General features: G+C 38.9%; 2 protein-coding genes across 3 annotated transcripts in view; both read right to left on the reverse strand.

Moving 5' to 3' along the window:
• Positions 1–8,754: 8,754 nt before the first annotated feature.
• LOC575904 lies at positions 8,755–14,057 on the reverse strand. Its single transcript, XM_794766.5, has 4 exons — positions 13,997–14,057; positions 13,379–13,443; positions 9,864–10,010; positions 8,755–9,186 (listed from the first exon to the last, which is right to left on the reverse strand). Exons 2-4 carry the CDS (start codon positions 13,431–13,433, stop codon positions 8,918–8,920), a joined length of 471 nt encoding a protein of 156 aa, XP_799859.1. The 5' UTR covers positions 13,434–13,443; positions 13,997–14,057; the 3' UTR covers positions 8,755–8,917.
• A 4,262-nt stretch (positions 14,058–18,319) lies between these two features.
• Positions 18,320–21,224, reverse strand: part of LOC589064 (DNA polymerase epsilon catalytic subunit A) — a 52,587-nt gene continuing 49,682 nt past the window's right edge. Inside the window, exons 48-50 of one of the 2 annotated variants that reach the window (XM_030977944.1) lie at positions 20,128–20,260; positions 19,354–19,463; positions 18,320–18,736 (exon numbers count right to left, since the gene is read on the reverse strand). In XM_030977944.1, the coding sequence (XP_030833804.1) occupies positions 18,652–18,736; positions 19,354–19,463; positions 20,128–20,260 (328 nt within the window). In that variant the 3' untranslated portion in view covers positions 18,320–18,651. The remainder of the gene's footprint in view (positions 18,737–19,353; positions 19,464–20,127; positions 20,261–21,224) is intronic. The other variant, XM_030977943.1, reaches the window with a different exon arrangement.

Here is a 21,224-nt window from a genome sequence, read left to right on the forward strand (position 1 = left end):
TGCAGGCGCCGCTGAACGTTTCTCTAAGTAGGTGGGGGGGGAGGGCGTTAGTATTTACGATCAGGTAGAGCGTTGCGTAAATTTGCGTGGGGTTTAGGGGCGAAGCCCCTGCGGGGGTAAGGTGTGGAGCCCCCAGAAGCTTAGGGGGTATAGGCATTTAATTACGGTCAGATGAGACATTAGAAATTCATCTTTATAAATTATTCCAAAATCCTGCTGCTGATGAATACAAAAAAAATCAATAGATTGTATATTTTCTATCCACATTCATTTAATTTATTTAAATTTATTGTTTACATGATGACACTGAGCGAATTGTTTATGAGTGTTTCGGTTTCGCTAGACAACCTCAGTCTATTAGGGATATCATATATCGGGGTTTTATTTATCATCAAGTCACAAATAATGTTTGTATCAATTACGTATTTCCTTTCAAATTACCAAACATATGCAACAGCTTTTTTTGTAATCTTAAAAGCAGTTTTAACTCCATGATTTTGCCTAGCTCAAGCATTCAGTTTCAAAGATTGGATTCAACAGAAGCTCCGAGGTACTTTTTTTCCAGTCAGCTATTGTTAGTACTTTTTCGTACACTTTTCTTATCGAGTAGATGAGAAGAGAAACTGACAAAAACCTTACTCTCAGTATTGAACTCCGTAAGAAATGAACGAAATGGAGTGTACATCAAAGCAGACAGATACCGTGGTTAAACGGTCTCTCTACCACAGCTCCTTGTTGCTGTGCTTTATGCTCAGTTTTGGGATATGCGCCGCTGTCCTCCCAAACATATCTTTTGATGTCAACGACAAAGATTCGCCACGCGGAGACTTAACCTACGCCATCACTCGGTCCTGCCTAACAGTCGCCATGATATTTCTTGAAATGTTTGTGTGGTATGTTGTTCGGAAGAGAGACAGTTTTCATAAGAAGCAGGAAGTCTTTTGGCCGATGAGATGCCGACACTGTGCCAATGCCGTAGGCCTTCTTCCGCACCTTACGGATAACGATGAAGATAGTGAGGCCGAACAGAAAAATATATTTTCATCTCTGTCTCTGTCGTCTTCTCCTAATACGAGGGCGAATCCTTTCAGTGAAGTACATCAACTCTACCACAAACCACACATGTCTCTTCTGAACACGTTCTACATTTTTGGCACGATAGCTGGGATCAACCTTCCCATACCACTCATTGCTAACATCATGTGCCTCATAACTTTGGACAATTCAGTTGTTGATAATGTTGTGCTTGTAGGGCAATTTCTGCTAGATTTCACATTTGCCACTATTTTATTGTTTGGGATGTTATTCTTCAGGAACTACTATGATGCAGCATTTGTCGACAATAAAAAGTTTACTTTTCCCTTAGCAGTAATTTTCGCCGCTTGCTTCTGGATCGCCCTTGTCAAGATATTATATCCCTTAGGTGAATTGACGTCTTCAAAATACGGGCATGTGGACTATCCTTGTTCCCTTCCTGGAAACTTCGGACTCTTTACAAAACGACATGAGATAACTCTGACTCCTTTTTACGCTGAAAGTGCCATTATTGCTGCTGCAATGATGTGGCAGGTGTGGTACTCTAAACTTCCAGAAGCTCTTCTGAAGAAGGCTAAAAACAACTCACAGTTTCAGAGTCTCGATCCGACCTACGTTGGACCATTCTGCGGAACTATCCGTGCTTGGCTGAAGAATATCTTCCGCTGTAGAAAATTAAAGTTCCTTTTGTTAGGATCATCTAAAGAAGAAAGACGAAGCCTCGTGCCAAAATCAAGAGACGGAACAGAAGGCGAAGTCCGAGAACCCTCAATGAACATTACTTTAACAGTGACCTTCTATGTATTGCTAGGAATCACTTATTTCTCCTTGCGCCAAGTTTTTGAATATTCCACCTTGGGATTACAAGAATCACTTCCTTCAACCAAAATTACTCTAACATATCTAAAATGGTTCTTGCATATTGTATTCTATCTCCCCTTGCTGGTGATGTACCACTTTCGTATATTCCTGACTGATAGTGCCAAGACGTTTCGTCCGAGACACACAGTATCTCTTGTATCGGGCTTAGTAGGAGAACACGACCGCGTTATCCTGATAAGCTGTGTTGGTATTTTCACATTGAACATATTCCGAGTTGCCAGTGCAGTAGGGATCCTTGCAGAAATCCCCTGGCCTTGTGAGAACATAGTTCTCGCTTGTTACACTGGTATATTCGCCATCTTTCAGACCTACTCAGCCTGGGTCATGACATCCTTCTTAGTCGTCGTTCAGCGGCAGGAGATTGTTGGTACGGATCAAGCGAGATGGACGCTTATTTGCCTGATCTACACCGGTATCCTAAACGCGACTCAGTGGGCGATTGATAGTTTGGAAGTTGCTTCTTGGGTAGAGCTGACAACATTTTACGGACATACCCAAGGCATGGTCATTGGTGCTCTTCTGGAGCCCCTAACCTCACTGTATGGCATTCATTCAGCTATGATTGCATATGAAGCCTATAAGACTGTTCGCAATGATTTACAATCAAGATACAATGTGCCTATCGAAAAGGAACCCCCTGTTTGAATCTAAAGATTCGGTATTATCAACTTTGGTCAAATTCTGTATCTAACAATCTTTGTCGTAACAGTGGCGCTTTACACAAGAGACATGGTTTTTTTACACTTTGTGAAAAAACCTTTTGGAATTGATTATATGAATCTCTCTGTGGCATATTCGTTGAACCACCGTCAAATACTGTACAGCAACTCCCATGTACTTATGATAGAAAATACTCTTTTTTCTCAATGCCATTTTATTCCGACTAATTTTGTTTTTTTCTTTTATGTCATTCTAGAGGAACAACATGATAACCATTTTTATTCACATGTCTTCTAAGAGAAGAGAGTACACGATTTAGGAAGTCGGTTGGTAATTTATGATATTTTAGGAAAAAAAGTGACTCTTGACCTGAATAACGGCACACTCGCATAACCAGTACGCCGATTGGAGATTCTCGAAGAGTAAGAGATTTTATCTTCCAAATTTAACAGCTACGCAACTTTCACAAATACACTTTAATTCCCGATAAGTCATTTTTTGCAGAATAGAAATAAGAATATACAATTCAAAATTCCACCATAAATTTGGAAGTACTTTTCTTCGGCCATTGTCTTTTTTTTTTTTTTAAATCCATTTTGGAGTGCAATAGGATATGCAAAGTGGTTATTGCTTTCTTTTCATATCAGCATGATAAAGCAAACATGAATTATGGGGAGTGATTCAAAATTGTGTGCCAATATTTATTAGAAACTCTTGACATCCTTGGGGCGCTTCACACCGCCCCCTCAAATTTTCGCTCATTTCAAAGAGTCGCTCTGTCACTTGCTTCCATATATAATCTTCATTGTTGTATATTGATAATCATGACTACACTCCTCGTTTAAGGTCCCCCCCCCCCCCTCACCATGAGGGGATTTTAACTTTCGATTTCTAAAATTTGTAAAGATTTGATCAAAAGGAGTTAAAACAAGTTTAATAAATGTACATTTGTTAACATAATGGACATTTGAATAGGACAAGTAATTTGAACAATTTAGTTCATTGTGATTTTAACTTTTACTTGCTCGACCAATGAAATGAAAGTAGGCATTAGAACAAATAATATTTGAAATATTAAAGGACCACTGCACTTCTTGTAGCTACTTGCGCCCTCTATATAACAACCAATGCCTAATCGGTGACCATTGGTCCCCCATGATACTCTTTTTCTTATGTTAACTGAGAGCTGAGTTGATGAGATAACCACCTGTCCAGTGACCTTGCAGAGCGCTCTAATCCCTCCTGTAAACTATGGCAGATAAGCTTTAAGGTCAAAAATATAATTGAGTTCAGGGTTTCAGGGTTTTTTTTCTAGACTTTGTAAAGTTTTGATGAAAGGGAAAGAGAAAACAAGAGAAATAATATGTGTTTGTAAACATTGATCCTATTTAGATTTTTTTTTTTAAAGCACGAACAATTCAGTTCATTAGGACTTTAAATTTAACTTGCTAAAGTTTGCAAATCCCAATAAAAGAAAAGAAGGCGATTAATCAAATACTATATTAAATCCGAAGAAGAGGATAACAGATGACTTCATCTAGGTATTAGTTTTCAATTCCCGAAATTGTAAAACTATGATAGAGAGGAGGGCAAATACAAGTGTAATACATTAGGTAATAGAAATGATATTTATATATATATAATCATGTCAGAAGAAATTAATTAATTATTGTACACGGGTTATATTGTAATTTTCCTTTGGCTTGTTATTCATCACTTAAAGGTACTATGTCCCTTTTGCAGCCAACCTCAAATGCTGTAGAACTTTGCGGGAATTATGAATATGTCATGTATGTCCTATCTGTGAAATTTAAACGTTAGCAGTGTCCTCATATTCAAATTATGCAAGGAAAACCGTTTACTTGCTAGACTTCACTGTCAGACACTATTGAGTGACTGACTGGCTTTTTTCTTCTTTGGTAATAACATACATGAAAAGAGTTGTAAAGGGTACATGAGCATTTGTCTACATCAATAACCCACTTCTTGTGATGGCCAAGATTAAACTGATTGAATCTTTGCGCAGCATAAAACGTATGACCATTCGGTACAATTGTCTGAAAATCAAGACTATTACTTTTGGGCTCTATAGCCCTAAAGTCGATTTGACAACTAATAGTCGTTATTTTCCCACTTGAAGACATTTTCAAGCCCCACCTTTTTTAGGGAAGTTCTAAATTAGTATTATCTTTCAAATGCAGTTGGAATTTAACTTTTTGCAAATTTTTTTCTGCAAATGGGACATAGTCCCTTTAAAATAGACTGTATGGTATTGAATGTAAAGAATGGTTTGAGTAGAAGAAATCAAGTTAGAAAAGAGCTCTTTTTATATACATGCACATTGTACGAGGAATTCTGAAATCAATAATTCTATGCTTTGTAGTATCAATTTAAAATTCTGTGCATATTTACAATGTATACATCATTTCAAAACAGGGGGCAAGGGCTTCATTTGATTTTGGAAAGGTAAACCGAGTAGCTGAAGATTTAAAGAGAAGATGGTTATTTCTGTGAATTACATGTAACATAAAAAGGATATCTTTGTGAATTTTCTGTAGGTAATGCGATGACACAAGCAAGGAAGAAATTGCTCTTTAAGGCAAAGCTGGTGTGTTTCAGGAGTTTCTTTTGTTTAAAAAAAAAGGGGGAAGAAAAAATACCACAAATAATCATTTGATGAAAATGAACTGCGTTTGATTTTACCCCTTTTTTCTTTTTGTAGTGTGTTTTAGTTACAGCTGATGAATACAACCAGAACAACAACGAATCCCTTATATATTTTCTCTCCACATTCATAACAAAATTCATTGTAATTCATTGCTCACTTGACGATGCTTAATAAGCTTTTTATGGATGTTTCGGTTTCGCTTTACATCCTCTGTTATCAGATATCAGGGTTTTATGCATCATCAAGTCACAAGTAATTTAGGTATCAATTACTTATCATCATAGCTATAATGCAGGCGCGTAGCTAGGACCTTATTTTAGGGAGGGGCGGTAGTGAGCAAGCGAATCACTTAAGGGGGGGGGGGGTAAAAGGCCTTATTAGGAAAAGAAGACGATTTGTTGTACCGTTCTCGACTCTTAATCCTTATCTGAATTCAGTTTCCCCATTCCGTCCGAAGCGCGGAAGCTTAGACGTTTCCTTAGAATATTAGAGAAAGCGGACGATTCGTTCTACTGTTCTCGACTCTTAATCCTTGTCTGAATTCAGTTTCTCTCCCCCCCCCCCCTCCTCCCGCGCGAAGCGCGAAAGCTTAGACGCTTTCTTAAATTATTAGAGTAAGAAAACGATTCGTTGAATGGTTCTCAACTCTTAATCCTTGTCTAAATGAAGTTTCCCCCTCCCGCGCGAAGCGCGAAAGCTTTGGCGTTTCCTTAAATTATTAGAGGAAGAAGACGATTCGTTGAATGGTTCTCAACTCTTAATCCTTGTCTGAATTTAGATTACCCCTTTTCGCGCGAAGTGCGGAAGTTTTGACGTTTCATTGAAATATTATAGAAAGAAGACGACTCGTTGTACCGTTCGCGACTCTTTACCATAATTGTCTAAATTCAGTTCCCACCCCCCTTCCGCGCGAAGCGCGGAAGCTTAGGCGTTTCCTTAAATTATGAGAGAAAGCAGACGATTTGTTATACTGTTCTCGACTCTTAATCCTTATCTGAATTTAGTTGTTCCCCCTCCTGCGCAAAACGCGGAAACTTAGACGTTTCCTTAAATTATTAGAGATGAAAACGATTCGTTGTACCGTTCTCATCTCTTAATCCTTGTCTAAATGAAGTTTCACCCTCCCGCGCGAAGCGCGGAAGCTTTGGCGTTTAATAAAAATATTAGAGAAAGGAAGACGATTCCTTGTACTGTTGTTGACTCTTAATCCTTGTTTGAATTTAGTTTTCCCGAAAATATTAAACCTCTGATTTTTTTTAGCTGATATTATAGGAAAGTGAAAATTCGAGAAAATACAAGTATTGTAGTTGTAGTCACTCTTGAAGTCGTCACAGCGGATAAAAAGTCACAATTCGCAGGGGAAAAAAAACTTGTCGGCCGACCGACATTATACATCTCACCGACTTCAAACTTCTGCATTGATATAGTACACGATGATCGAGCAAGAATACCGACACAGCTGACCCGAGACAGCAACATATTTACATGTATGCGTGTCTTTCTTGCTCCCTTGACGAGACGACTTTACCCAACACCCCCCTCTCTCTCTTTTACTCCCACTCCTCCTCTCTCAGGCTCTTACCTCCCCCTCTCTCTCTCCTCTTTTTCATCCCCCGTTTCCTTTGTTTCCCTTTTCTCTTTTGTCTTATATTTCCTTTTATTTCTTTTATTTCTTTTCCTTTCTCTTCTCTTCTCCCTCTTTTTCTTTTTTTTCTCTTTCTTTCTTCTCTTGTCTTTCCTTTCTTTTCCTTTCTTTCCTTTCTTTTCCTTTCTTTCTTTACTTTTCCTTTCTTTCCTTTCTTTTCTTGCCCTTCCCTCTCTTTTTCCCCTCTCCCTTTTCCCTTTTTCCCGACGTCTGCGCAATTTTACCGACAATATCCTGACAGATGGGGGTGTCGCACCCCCCCCCCCCTTTGAAAAAGCCCCTGCTTACAGAGACACTTCGATGAAGACACCCATACTCCATGATTGCCTGTGTTGAACTGCCATGGGCTTTATAACTTTAAACCTCAGGGGTTTATTTTGCATATATAGGTATCTACATGTTCATTTATATATAATAAAAGGATATAGTGAATATTCAAATATCATAGGTAGCGAATAAAGGATGACGAACAGAGGAAAGAAAACAAACAGATAGGAGAGAATGAACAAGCATAATGATGTGCACCAATCTATAAATGAGAATTACCGAGTAGTCTGTTTACACTACAGCTCTACAATAAAAAAGCATTTGCCTTTCTTTTAAGCAGTTGAAGAAATTAATAAAAGTAGGCCTACTTGAAGAAATCGTTGAATTGTAAGATATTCAGTATATTTTTATTAAGTTAGACAAAGTACTAGGTGTTACAATATTACACATTTAACACCTTTGGAGAAAGAAAAAAATACGCCAGGAACGTGAAAAACAAAACTTTTATTGTACACATCCCTATAATCGGACATATTTAAAAACTGAAATGTGGCACCACCTAAAAAATATAATTCTGAGATCCTCCTTTGTCTTTAATTTGCACCTGGAAATACATTCTTTGTTCCTCGTCTATGTTATCGCGGCGAAAAATGTAAGAGTTTTCTTCTTTTGAGGAGCTACTTTCACATGCAGCCTCAGACAAATGTGCCAAAGAAGTTTTGTCTTCTTGTGTTCCTGGAAACAAAGTTTTGGGCAATAGTTTTCAAGTCCAATTATAGAAACGCATGAAGCTTCCAGCCCAGAACAAAATATGTGCAAATATATTTGGGGAGGGCGAGGTCAATGATAGCCTATCCGAGCCCGAACAAAATATTGGGGGGGGGGGGGGCTCATGATAACCGAGCCCGGCCAAAATATTAGGGGGGGGGGGGGCTCAATGATATCCGAGCCCCTCAGAAATATCGGGGAGCTCCGTGATGTTATCCAAGCTTCACAAAAATATCGGGGGGATCCGTGATGTTATTCAAGCCCCACCAAAAACAATTGGGGGCTGATGATATCTTAAGAGGACACTTTTTTTTCTTTTTTTTTTGGTCACGAAATGTTTACAATTTGACATTTTGCTCCGTTGGGGGGGGGGGGGGTGGGTATAAGGTCACCTTTTTAGGTCAGCCATTGGCATATTTTTTTTTTTTAAATAAAATTTTTAATAATTTTTTTCGGCCGGGGGGCCACGCCCCTGTTTTTCAGTACATTTTGGGCGAATTTAGGGCTGATTTTAACATATTTTGGGGGTCGGGGGGGGGGGGATGTGCCCCCTGTTTGTATGAACTTTTATATCTTTAGTTATCTGAGTCGAAAGAAGCACGTATGAACATTCAACTATGGCATCCGAGAGCAAATACAGGAGGGGAAGAGTTTGTGAGAGAATATGGATTCAAAAACACCCCCCCCCCCTCCATCAACGCACAGGGTTCGCTGAAACTTATAAAATTGTCAAATGTATAAATTACTTTTGTTTACTTTCCTTAAATTCGTAGACGACAAAACCAAAAAAAACAAAAAAAGTCTTCGTTCTCAAATAATTATCGAGCAGTGGTGTTGAATCTGACTAATTTAATATTTTTCAAAACGATTATTGATAGAGAAGTAATGCCTTCCTATTTGCACATTCCAACATTTCCCGACCATTAAACACGATCTAGTGACGAATATCTACTCTTGTAACTTTAGATTGGTAATATGGGCTAAAGAAAATCTTAACCCATCGCATATAAACCAGCAAATGTAAATGTTACAAGAACGAGAAGAAGATACTGCGACGACATCCGACTTGAGATGGCGCTGTTGCACAAATCTTTATTGCAGTTGCAAGCCCTTCCGTTGGCGAAGTTGACGTTGGTATACCTCGCTCGTATGATTATTGCGAGGGCGGAGTGCTGGTCGAGACTTTCTTGGCTGATGGGACCACATCGGTTGAGGTTGGTCCCGCAGTCCCGGTAGGTGATGAAGGTCGTCTCGTTTACACCTGTGAAAGAGAGGGAAAAAGAGACAGACAAAAGAAGAAAGAGACAGCATTGAGATTTTGAGAGTGAGAGCAAGTTGGTTTCTGATAGATGAACGGGGAGATGAAGAGAGAGAGAGAGAGAGAGGGGGGGGGGAGAGCGCGGACGAAAGAAATAAAGAGAAGAGAAACGAATAAACGGGGAAGAGAGGGTAGGGAAGTTAAAGAGCAAGAGGAAGAGAGAGAGATTGGGAGAAGAGAGGAAAGAAAGGCAGAGAGAAGGATCGAGGAAGGTGAGAGAAGAGAGAGAGAGAGAGAGAGAGAGAGAGGAGGATGATAGAGGGGGGGGGGGAGATGAGAAGAGGGGAAGAGGAGAGAGAGGAGGAGTGGAATTTATATACAGAGAGAGAGAGGGGAGGGGAATAGAGGGGGAAGATGAGAAGAGGGGAAGAGGAGAGAGAGGAGGAGTGGAATTTATATACAGAGAGAGAGAGGGGAGGGGAATAGAGGGGGAAGATGAGAAGAGGGGAAGAGGAGAGAGAGGAGGAGTGGAATTGATATACAGAGAGAGAGGGGGAGCGGAATATATATATAGAGAGAGAGAGAGAGAGAGAGAGAAGGAGAGAGAGAGAGAGAGGGGAGAGGGAGAAGGAGAGAGAGAGGGAGAGAGAGGAAGAGAGAAACATGAACTTCAATATTACCTTGTTGGCTTGTGGACACAGCACTGAGTTGAAGCTTCGCACATCCTCCAAAAACATGGCAATTGACAGTACCACACTCGGTCAAGTCTGGCGAGGTTTCAACGCTGCTGCCTTGTGTCAAACAGGAGTAGCACAGCTGGCATGTACCTTTTGATGAACGAGAAAAACAACATTATTTTTTTCAATAAGTCTGTTTAAAATGATCGCCCCCCCCCCCCTTCACACCACCCCCCCCCCCCCCCAAAAAACAAAAAAAAAACAAACAACCTTTACTAAGCCCATCGAAATGTACGAACATGGTTTGTTTCTTAGAAGATTCTTAGAAGATTTCTTTAACGTGTTATCTGTTTTTTTTCTGGAATTAGGGCATAATTTGTCCAGTGAATTTGTGGTTGCCGTCTTTTTTTTAATAACTTTTTGGGGAAGGCAGAGGTGGGGGCCTTTTTTCTTTTTTTGCCCCCTGGATCCGCGCATGCATGCATTTTCTTTCCAACTTCTAAGTTGAATGCGAGGGAGCAAAGCGAGAGAGAACCGAGTTCTAAATTGAGGTGACCGTCTAAACCGAGATGGACACGTTCTCGATTGTGGTACAGTGGACTTGGGAGACACCTTTGCGCAGACGCAGAACTGATGTCGCAATTCACATACTTCACAATAAAGGTGAACCATTCACTGCGTGCATCCGGTCCTGACGTCTCTGTATAAGGGGTCATGAATAATAATGTATAAACGTTTCCGTGGGTAGCACAAGTCATACGGGTGTTTCAAAACATACCTTTTGTTCTTTAATCATTAATATAATTCTTATGAACAATAAATCTATATTTTATTTCATCTCATTTGTCTGGTCATTTAATAACACTACTGTAGTGTGACAGTAATTGTTCGCAAGCTTTTATATCGTATATAAATGACCGTTAAAACTCTAGAAAGAAAACTATTCATCACCGAATCGCTTAATCAGTTGACTTTGGATATTTTTTTCTTCAGCTTTCCAGTAAAGATCGTGGTTTCTCCGTCTCAAATCGCTGTGACCAGTCTATCATGTACCAGGTCGTGTCTTCTTTGTATGGCAACCATGTTGGGGGAGACAATGGTCAATGATGTGGGGGAGATTCTCGAGTTGATGGTCGAATCTTCTACATGTTTGGTTTGCAGTCGGCGTTCGTGGGAAGGCAGTTCAGCCTAGCTCGATGGGTGAACCGCCAATTGCAGAAGCTGCTTTCCCTTGGTCTGTAAAGGATGCCTCCGGACGAAGGATGCTCTCATCGTGGTGTGAAGGAAGAGTGACGCTCAAACTGCGAGGACTCGACTCCTTTCCATCTTGGTCCAATACCGTCCGATATGTTCTCTGTTATGTCAACTTTGACTCTCAAGCCAAATCGTCTAGCCCTATAGCCCCAGCCCTTGACATCTGGCAAGAGTTTCCAGAGTTTGCCAATTCCTCTCCATCGAACCACTCAGGAAACCATCGATAATTTTTGTTCTACAGACTTTTCGCAGTCAATTTTGAACGATATCTTTACAATGGTAAAAGCTATTGAAAAATTAATGTCATATTACAGTAACGTTGTAACAGGGTCATACGAATGAGATGAAATAACGTACAAACTTATTGGTAATGAGAAAGAAAAAAGTTGTTTCTTAACACCCGTATTTGAGCTAGACGAATCATATTTTGTACACATTTTCATGAACCCGCGTTAGAACGTTTAGGCCGGATCAACGCAGTGAATACTTGTGATGGATCATGACGTCACTCATCTATTTAATGAGATCAATCTTCTATTACACAGATCCATGCTTAAAAAAGACATTAAATTGAAGATTATATGAAACCTTATGTGTGTGATGTTTATGTCACCAACCTCCTCCCGATATAATCATAATTAGTCATATTTTATCTAACTGTAGGCGTGCTGATAAAATATAACACAATGGTTTAAATAAAGTAACAGCAGGAGAAAAAAGGAAGAAAAAGAAAAGAAGACGAAGAAGAAGAAGAAGAACAACAACAACAACAACAACAACAACAAGCAGGAGACAAGAGGAAGAGGAAGAAGAAGAAGAAGAAGAAGAAGAAGAAGAAGAAGAAGAAGAAGAAGAAGAAGAAGAAGAAAAAGAAGAAGAAGAAGAAGAAGAAGAAGAAGAAGAAGAAGAAGAAGAAGAAAAAAAGAAGAAGAAAGAAAAGAAGAAGAAAAAGAAGAAGAAAAGAAGAAGAAGAGAAGAGGAGGAGGAGGAGGAGGAAGAAGAGGGAGAATAAAAAGAAGAAGAGATATGATATGTGATATGATAATCTCTCTGTTAATACAAAATACTGTTTTGCTTTTCTAGTGCTCAAACAACCTGTATTTAAAGGGATCATTGCTATGAGAGGGTCGGATAATAAAACTATACATTTCACTTCCGAATGAAAAGTTCAATAGTGTTTACGTTACAATTAACTCAGACAGCAACATCCGACGTGATTCATATATACATGTAATTCAATCCGATTCAAGAAAACACTTCCGCCAACGCATCCAATAACCTCCGTCATAAATAACTTTGTATAATGATATCCGTAAATTATTGAATTGATTTTTTTTATTTAATAATAATAATAATAATAACAATATTTATAAAGCGCAACATATCCATCTCTAGAGGTGCTCAAGGCGCATGGAATGCAGCTCAAAAGTGATGTTTTCTGTTTTACAAAATTATCAGATACTTACATAATAATGCAAACATTAAAATACAAAATCAATATAACAATATCACAATTATAACAATGGTATTACACTACACAGCAAAATTATTGGGGAGAATAGGTAGATACATTAAATCTAACGGATATGTTACCGGACGTGGTATAGAATCGGATACGAACAAGTAATGTGGTACAATGATAGGCTATGTAAAGCGCTTAGAGACGGTATTTCGAATTAAGCGCCATTATAGCACTTAATGGCTAATTATTTTATATGATATAAAATTATTAGCCATTATCTAGGTGTAATTTTTTTTTTGACTCACACGGTATACCTTGGGGTCAATAAATGCGCATTGCATGCCGGGCAAACCAAGATCAAACTGAATCTGCTTTAGTTATTGCGGAGAAGAAAAATTAGGAAAATGCATACAGGAATGAACACAAGAAAGAAAGAAAGGAAGAAGATAAGAAACCTAATAAAAGAAACGAAAAAACAGTAAAATATAATCGTGTCCGATTTGCCAGATTCCCAATATAGCTCAGTCGGTAGAGCAGTGGTCTCGATCGTAATCCGGTGACCCGGGTTCGAAACCAAGTCGACGCGCTAGTGCCCTTTGGTAAGGCATTACTCCTCATTACCAGGTCCCTCGGAGAGGACCTAGAGTCGTCGGTCGTCTGGTTGCTTACTTACAAGCATTTATGCTTTTTTAGCAGTCAGGTAAAATAACCACCATCACCACAAAACATATATAATGAGCGAGTAGAGTGGAAGTACGATTGAGAACCGGGCACAAGTGAAAGATAATGTTTGTATTCCTACCTTGTTCAAGCACACACATGAGTGCGGACAGAAGAAGCAGTATTCCCGACTTCATGTTTGTTTTCCTGAAAAACGAAATAGCACATATTTACGTTTAGTAAGTTTTTGTACAGACCATGATGACCCCCCCCCCCCTCCCCCCGCTCCTCTAAAAAAAATATTTAAACAAATGAAACACTTAGCATATTATTTTCATTTCATTTCATTTCATTTATTTATTTAAACACGGTAAATCTCTCAGGCTAAACGGCTGTTTTTTTTTCAGAAAGTCCTTGTTAACTGAATAAAAAATATACATATTATATTACAAACAAAAACTAGTAACAAAAGATAACAAAACATAAACATATGCAAAATAAACGAATCAAATCAAAAGAAAGGAAAACATAATTGGGTAACTACGAATAATAAACTTAACAGACAGGTCATGTTAAACAATACATAAAAGAAAAGTATAGCGATGAGGAAATAGAAACGATCTCCGTAAAATAAAAAATAAAACATCGAATTTTACGTAATAATAAACAACAGTTAGCTTGAATGATGCCTAAAAGGGCTACATATACATAATATTACTACCGTTTCGATGCAATATCACCGCTTAAATGCAAGACTTACCGATATACTATGGGAAGTTGTAGAGACAATGGAGCTTGGAGATCACTGTTATGTGTAGGCCTATGCGATGCTTTGACAACCCATTCCAAACCATTGATTCAATTTGACACATTTAAAAGGAAGTCCAAAACCCGGAAACGTCACCGGTAGGTCTCTCCTGGTATCCGATGCTGTATGAGCTAGGGCATTGTTTGACTTACCGGCGGATTAAAGGGGGGCGTAACCAGACTATCTCGCCCCCACCGCCCCCCCCCCCCCCCCCCACAGATTAGAAAGAGAAAAACACGAGCGTAGATTAACTACACACAAAACTTATGAAGGCTGGCCTTTGCTCTGCATTTATCTTGATACTATGACTTACCTCCATACTTATTTCAATTACATACAGGGCCGTAGCCACGGGGGGGGGGGGGGGCACGTTCCCGCCAAAAATTTCCAAGATCGGTTGAACTTTTTTAGACCCCTCCCCAGGACGTCGATCAATTACATGTATGTGCCCCCCCCCCCCCCACCCCCAACATCAAACTCTGGCTACGGCCCTGATTATATTATATATATGCATTTTGTGTGTTTGTATTTCAATCGTCAATTTTTATGTAAATCGATTGTATAGTATACCATTATTGTTATTTTAAAGGCAAAGACCAGTATTGGAAACGCCCCAATTTCAAAAAATGAAATGGAAGCTCTCATTACCAATCATGTGAAAGAATATGTTTTGACTAATACATGATGATAAAAAATTTGCCGGGAAACCGCCTACTAATTCATATATTTGGTAAATTTGTTTCTCTCATGGACTGTGAGAGATATAGGGTAGTCCCATATACATCTTTCTGTGTATAGTGCTTGTAACTTTACGAAGAATGGGCCAAATTTCTTATCATTTTGATGATTCCAGAACCTTGCAGAGGCTATAGATGCTAGATGATCAACCTTTTCTGATCGATTCCACAACGTTTCTTTCACAATGCAATCGCATGACCATAACTGGTCTTTACCTTTAATGTTTTGTATTTGTCGGATCTTTCAATGAATGCAGAAACATCTGCTAAAAACAAAAATCTTATCCCCTGTGTCTCTCTGCCTTTTTCGAAATGTATTAACAAAAATGCATCAAAATGCGCTTACGATTTGATAATGTTGGCTCAGTCAGTAGAGCGTCCGCCTCACAACCGGGAGATCGTGGGTTCGAACCCCGGCCGCGTCATACCAAAAGACGTTAAAAGACGGGAGTTGCTGCTACCTTGTTTGGCGCTCAACAATAAAGGATAGAACAACGTCGATCTGGCGCTGCTCAGTGGCTGCCGGGCTCACGATCGAATGGGCAAAAAGAATTTCCATTTTCGGTTTAATAAAATTTGGAGAGGACTTTAAAAGATTAATTAAAAAAAAGATTATTAAAATCATTTTGATGTTGTTGTTGTTGATGTTGCTGCTGATCAAAAATAAGAGGGATTATTCTTTTTTTTTTAAAGCCCTCCTTCTATTTACAAAATCTTGGACCCGCACCCAATCTAACTTACTTCAAAATATTCTCCCGTAAGGAAAGTCCTCGTTCTATACATTTAGGGGCAGCTAGACCGCTTTAAAAATAAATTATATTAGACTAAATGATGATATCGAAAAACAATAAAAAAAAAAAACACATTACATTACATATTACGTCATCCGAACATGCCCCGCTACCCCCCCCCCCCCCCACCCCCGCCCCATCCACCCTGTGAAAGGGTATACGCCACTGCTCGCCAACCACATGCATGGTGTACCCGGACATTGTGCTTATGCACTCCGTACCGGCCATCAAGGATGATCATGATATCAATTTCTCAAATCAAGGTTATTATTTGATTTGATAAAATAGAAAAGGAAGAGAGATAGATAGATAGAGAGAGAGAGAGGGAGAGGGAGTGAAAGAGAGATAGATAGAGGTAAATATATACATAGAGATGGTGTGTGTGTGTGTGTGTGTGTGTGTGCGTGTGTGTGAGAGAGAGAGAGAGAGAGAGAGAGAGAGAGAAAGAGGTAGACAGAGAGAGATAGTGAGACAGAGAGAGAGAGAAGGGGAGAGAGAGGGAGTGATAGAGAGAGAGAGAGAGAGCAAGAGATAGAGGTAAATAAATACAAAGAGAAGAGAGAGAGAGAGAGATGGTGTGTGTGTGTGAGAAAGAGACAGACAGAGAGAGCGAGACAGAGAGAGAGGATAATGAGGGGGGGGGTAGATAGATAGATAGAGAGAGAGGGTAATGAGGGGGGGGGGGGAGATAGATAGATAGAGAGAGAGGGAGTGAAAGAGAGATAGAGGTAAATAGATACAGAGAGATGGTGTGTGTGAGAGAGAGAGAGAAAGAGGTAGACAGAGAGAGCGCGACAGAGAGAGAGAGAGAGATACACTACCAGATGCCTACAATCAATTAACGGACATCTTTTAATCAAGTAGCTTCATTGTACATCTTAAAATATCATGTGGATAAGTATGTCGGGGAAGCACAATACTTTCGTTCACGGATTCATCCTTAATCAACCAAATGTTTGGACAGTGTGAAACATGCTCCCCTTGGGTTTGTTAAAAGTATCCGGATCCATAAAAAATGGTGTGATCTCCTTCTTGTTCCTCTTCCTCTTTCTCTCCTTTTCCTGGTATTATGGGATTCATTTCCCTTTTGTTTATCTCTCTCTCTCTCTCTCCTTCTTCTTCCCCTTCTCTCTCTCCTTCTCCTCCCCCTTCTGTCATTCCCCCTCTCTCCTATTCTCTCTCATGCTCCCCTCTCTTTCTCCTCCCCTTTTCTTCATCTCTCTCTCCCCCTCTCTCTCTCTTATCTCCTCCCCCTTCTCTCTCTCTCTCTCTTTCTCCCTCTTCCTCTCTCTCATATAGATATGCTCGCCTATCATCAGCATTTTCTTCCCATTACTTTTGTCTAAATCTGGTATCTAGAGTCCTTTCAACATGCTCTACTGAAATGAAATACATGTAGGTAGCCATTTTACTATTTGTTTTCACATTATATTCTTCAATCCATATACATGTACACTCTAATAACAACTTAACAACAAGTAGGCGTAAAATATAATGCATTAATATGTACATAAATATAAAAATACAACAAACATACCAGCTCCTCTTAAACTGTCAATACACAACCTTCTTATATTTATCATCCTTTCATTACACACAAAAAATTGGATGAGAACTCGGCGAAGGAAAGTCATGTGGAAGACATGTATTGCCAATTATACTAATATTGATGATCATAATAAATTTTGAGATATGACAATTCAAAATAACAATACCCAGTAACAAACTTTGACATACAAAACATGAACCATTCTGCAGCTTATTGTTTGGAAATATAGGGAATTTTGCCAGAATTCAAATTAGGTACATTTAAGATCACATTTGGGAGATCACATTGTGTAGTGATCCCAGGAGGGAAGAGAGGCCAGTAGGTCACAGTGATTCAGTAATGTTTTTCGCCTCCCAGGCACAGGTAACTCTAAACACTAATAATAACAATAACAGTAGATAAAAATAGACGTACATGTATGCATTTGCACCTGATGTTTCCAGTGAGTGGCTGATTATTGATCCATTCATAATTTGCACATTTAGCAAAACTTTATTTATTGGTCATAAAAAATATAGATCTTAAAATACACAACATTTTAAAACTTCAAAAGGCACAATTATCACATACCAGAACAACTTTTCAACTCATGTACCACATGTACTTAAGTTGAAGATAAAGAAACAATGCTCAAACAGTTGAATAATCTAGAAGTACTTGGTATATCTATCCCATGATAAGTATAACGAGGCACAGGGAGATTATTTATTTGTGTGGCATCGAAAGAGTAAACTGGTCTAAGTTAGCAAGTCTAAGATGGTGTTTACATGAACCACCCCCTCGTGCCACTATCTTGGCCAGCCCGAGCAGGTGTTGTTGCTTGAACAGGAATGTTGAAATATATAGAAGCAGCAATTCATTTCTTTTGAAGTTCAGAAAGAGTTCCCTTTCCTTTTTTGTCGTGCAATGCCCCTTCCAGAAAACTTTCTTCATCCCATTGGTAGATACATAGGTTCAGGAACAGGTCTATATTGGTAGTTAGGTACACTGCAGCTCCTTCGTGCATATATTGGCCAGCCCAGAGCCGGTGCAACGGTAGAAAGAGAGGAGAGTGGAAATACAAACTTAGGGATGCAGATATCCGCTCTCTTTAAAGTTCAGAGACAGTTCTCTTTCCTTATTTTGCAGATCCAAAAACAAGTTTATATTGGTAGTTAGGTACACTGTCTCTACCTCATGCAATTATTGGCCGGCCCAGAGCAGTGGTACAAACAGAGAAATGAGGAAATACAAACATACGGATGCAACCATCTACTCTCTTTAAAGGCCGGCTGTACTAGTTCAGCCAGAAGGGATTAGACCACCCAGCTAGCCAGTGAGGTCACTGTGACAGGTCATCAACATCTCATCAACTCCGCTCTCAATTAACACGAGCAAAAGAGGATCATGAGGGACAAACAGGCACCGATTGAAGAAAGTTTTCTATACAGAGGGAGCAAGTAGCTTCAAGTAGTACAGTGTGGCTTTAAAGTTCAGAGAGAGTTCCCTTTGCTTATTCTGTGGTGCAATGCATCTTGATGAATGCGCTGCTCATCCCTTGGTAGATACATCGTGCACCGGGTTCATACGCAGGATCATGGTGACTGTCTCCTGGAGGAGCTTCATGTCGTAGTGCCTGTTGAAAGAAAATGATGGTTGATGCTTTGTTAATAGTAATAATAAATGTAACTTAGATATCACCAAATCCACTCTGTGGAGTGCTCAAGGTGCATGTAGAAATAATCAAGAATTAAACAGAAGCGTTTTTACATGATTTTAAAGGAATCAGTGGTTATACCCTTTTTGATGTCTTCAGGAAGGCTATTCCATAAAGTAGGACATGTGTGAGCAAAGGATCCCCACCCCCCCCCCCCCAAGTTTTTGAAACTTTAGGAATGACAAGGGAACCAAAAGTGAATAAGGGTAAAGAGCTTGCAGGGATGTAATTTTAGATTAAAGAAATATAAGTTTGGGAGCAAATTGTTTTACCTGACTGCTAAGAAAGCATGTTCTATATGCTTGTAGGTAAGCAACCAGAGGACCAACGGCTTTCTCATCAGTCTGGTAATACAAACCAACAAATCAAACCAGCAAACCAAGCATTACAGTTAGAGGACCTCAACAGGGTCTATATGCTTGGGATCATTGTTTGAAATTTAAAACTGGGGGGGGGGGGGCAATGATGTTTGGGGACCTCAGTTTACCAGAAGACCCCTGATATTGAGCACAGCTCTACATACAGGTGATGCTTACCTAGCAATGTTGTTGAATGTTTTCATCTTGTTGAGGAAGGCCTCGTGAGTAATGACGGTAGCAAACTGTCCTGCACACTCGCAGTAGTTAGCCATGTTACTCAGCTTTACCTAGGGGTGAACAGAAAATGTCATTAATAACTTTCAATGTATTTAGCTCATAATATTTGATAATTAATTCTCTATGCGCTTTACATTGAAAGAATATGCTTTACAATCTACATCAACATGTTTTATAAGAAGACAAATAACACCACGACATGCACACCAACACATCAAGACAAGAATTGTTACACTACTGTAAGAAAAGGTGTGTCTTTCAGGCTCTCTAAAAACCATAAAGGGAAGATGTAGTCATGATTGTCAAGGGCAGAGAATTCCACAGAGCTGAAACCACAAAGGATCGGTCTCCATAGGTGTGCATATTAACAGAGTGTACTGCAAGGAGGTGTTGTGATGATGATCAAAGCATACATACTGAATTGTGCTTATCAATTAGATCCAACATATAAGATTGAGTAAGATTATTCTGTGCTTTAAAACACATGATAAGAATCTTGAATACAATACAACAGATAATGATAGTAATGATATAGTTAGAAGATAACATCGTGCTTTGATAATGATATAGGTAAATTACAAACAGAATCCGACAAAAAAGTCACCACATATCTATATTATATGTATAGATAAATATATACATATTCTGCAAAACAATTCTGAAACAACATGAATATCTGTTGAATAATAAGCAAAAAATTATAGGAACACCCACCTGGTGGCATTTTGTGCAGCTGAGATCTTGGAGTGTGTAAGCCATAGATGCCTTCTGCAACGCCTCCACAAGACTCTCTTCAATGGCAGACACGTCATACTCGCTCTGGCACTGTATGCACTGCCACAGAACCCTACAATAGGTGTAAGAACATATTAAGAAAATATCAGAATATGTATTGAAATATAATCATGAGTTATGTTAAGATCCAGAATATTAGCATCAATATACTGTTAATGGTTTGTTTTATTCAAAATTATTTCACAGCCCACAGGCTGAATTGTGTGATTTTTTTTACAATTTAATAACATTATCATTACAATATTACATTTGAAATCAAACATTACATGAAATGTATTAAAAATTTGTTAAAGCTCATAGTAAAATATAAAATATAAATATGTATATAAATATGTACATGCAATAATATTTCCTCTGAGATATGAATAGATTTGTAACAGATCATGTGCTGATTTGTTTGTAATCAGAGCCGGCTATCAATATGGTTATAATAGATTGGAACAGTGAATAATTGTCTGATTATCTTTAACAGGCTGACACAATCAGTAAAATATATTCAAACAGCACAAAACAAAACTACACACTGTTTCACCACAAAATCATAAATACAAATAAAAAGCACCTGCTTATATAGTAATTCTGTGTATCTAAAGCAGAGTAATTATGTGTAGTAGCTCAGTAAGAAGAAAAGAGCATGCCATGAAAAGTCAGGACTACAATGTATGTCCCACGCGTGCATATCCAAGTTGGCAAATTCCACAGTAGTTGCTTTCATGAAGTTTTTGCTGTTTTGTTAACGTTTGTTTGACCTAAACTAAAGGTATAACACCACACGTAAGCACTAAATGATAATTGTTCACAATGATTAATATACACAGTCAAACCTACTTTAGTGAACACCTGCATAGAAAGAGCACATTTGTTGTTTCCCCTGAAAATGGTTTCTTTGTTCTCATAGAAACATGTAGTAAAGGAACCTGTACATAAAGACCACCTGCCTATAAAGACCACTTTTCTTGTCTCCCTTGGGCAGTCACTATAGACAGGTTTGACTGTATAATACATGTAGTTGGATA

Source organism: Strongylocentrotus purpuratus, unplaced genomic scaffold (assembly GCF_000002235.5).
Source record: "Strongylocentrotus purpuratus isolate Spur 01 unplaced genomic scaffold, Spur_5.0 spur5_scaffold_1, whole genome shotgun sequence".
Lineage (NCBI taxonomy): Eukaryota > Metazoa > Echinodermata > Echinoidea > Camarodonta > Strongylocentrotidae > Strongylocentrotus > Strongylocentrotus purpuratus.

Coding starts and splice junctions, on each gene's coding strand:
- LOC575904 (XM_794766.5), bottom strand. CDS start 13,433: ATGAAGTCGGGAATACTGCTTCTTCTGTCCGCACTCATGTGTGTGCTT. Junction 10,011..13,378: donor CATGTGTGTGCTTGAACAAG/GTAGGAATACAA, acceptor GTTCATCAAAAG/GTACATGCCAGCTGTGCTAC. Junction 9,187..9,863: donor TGTGTCCACAAGCCAACAAG/GTAATATTGAAG, acceptor TCTCTTTCACAG/GTGTAAACGAGACGACCTTC.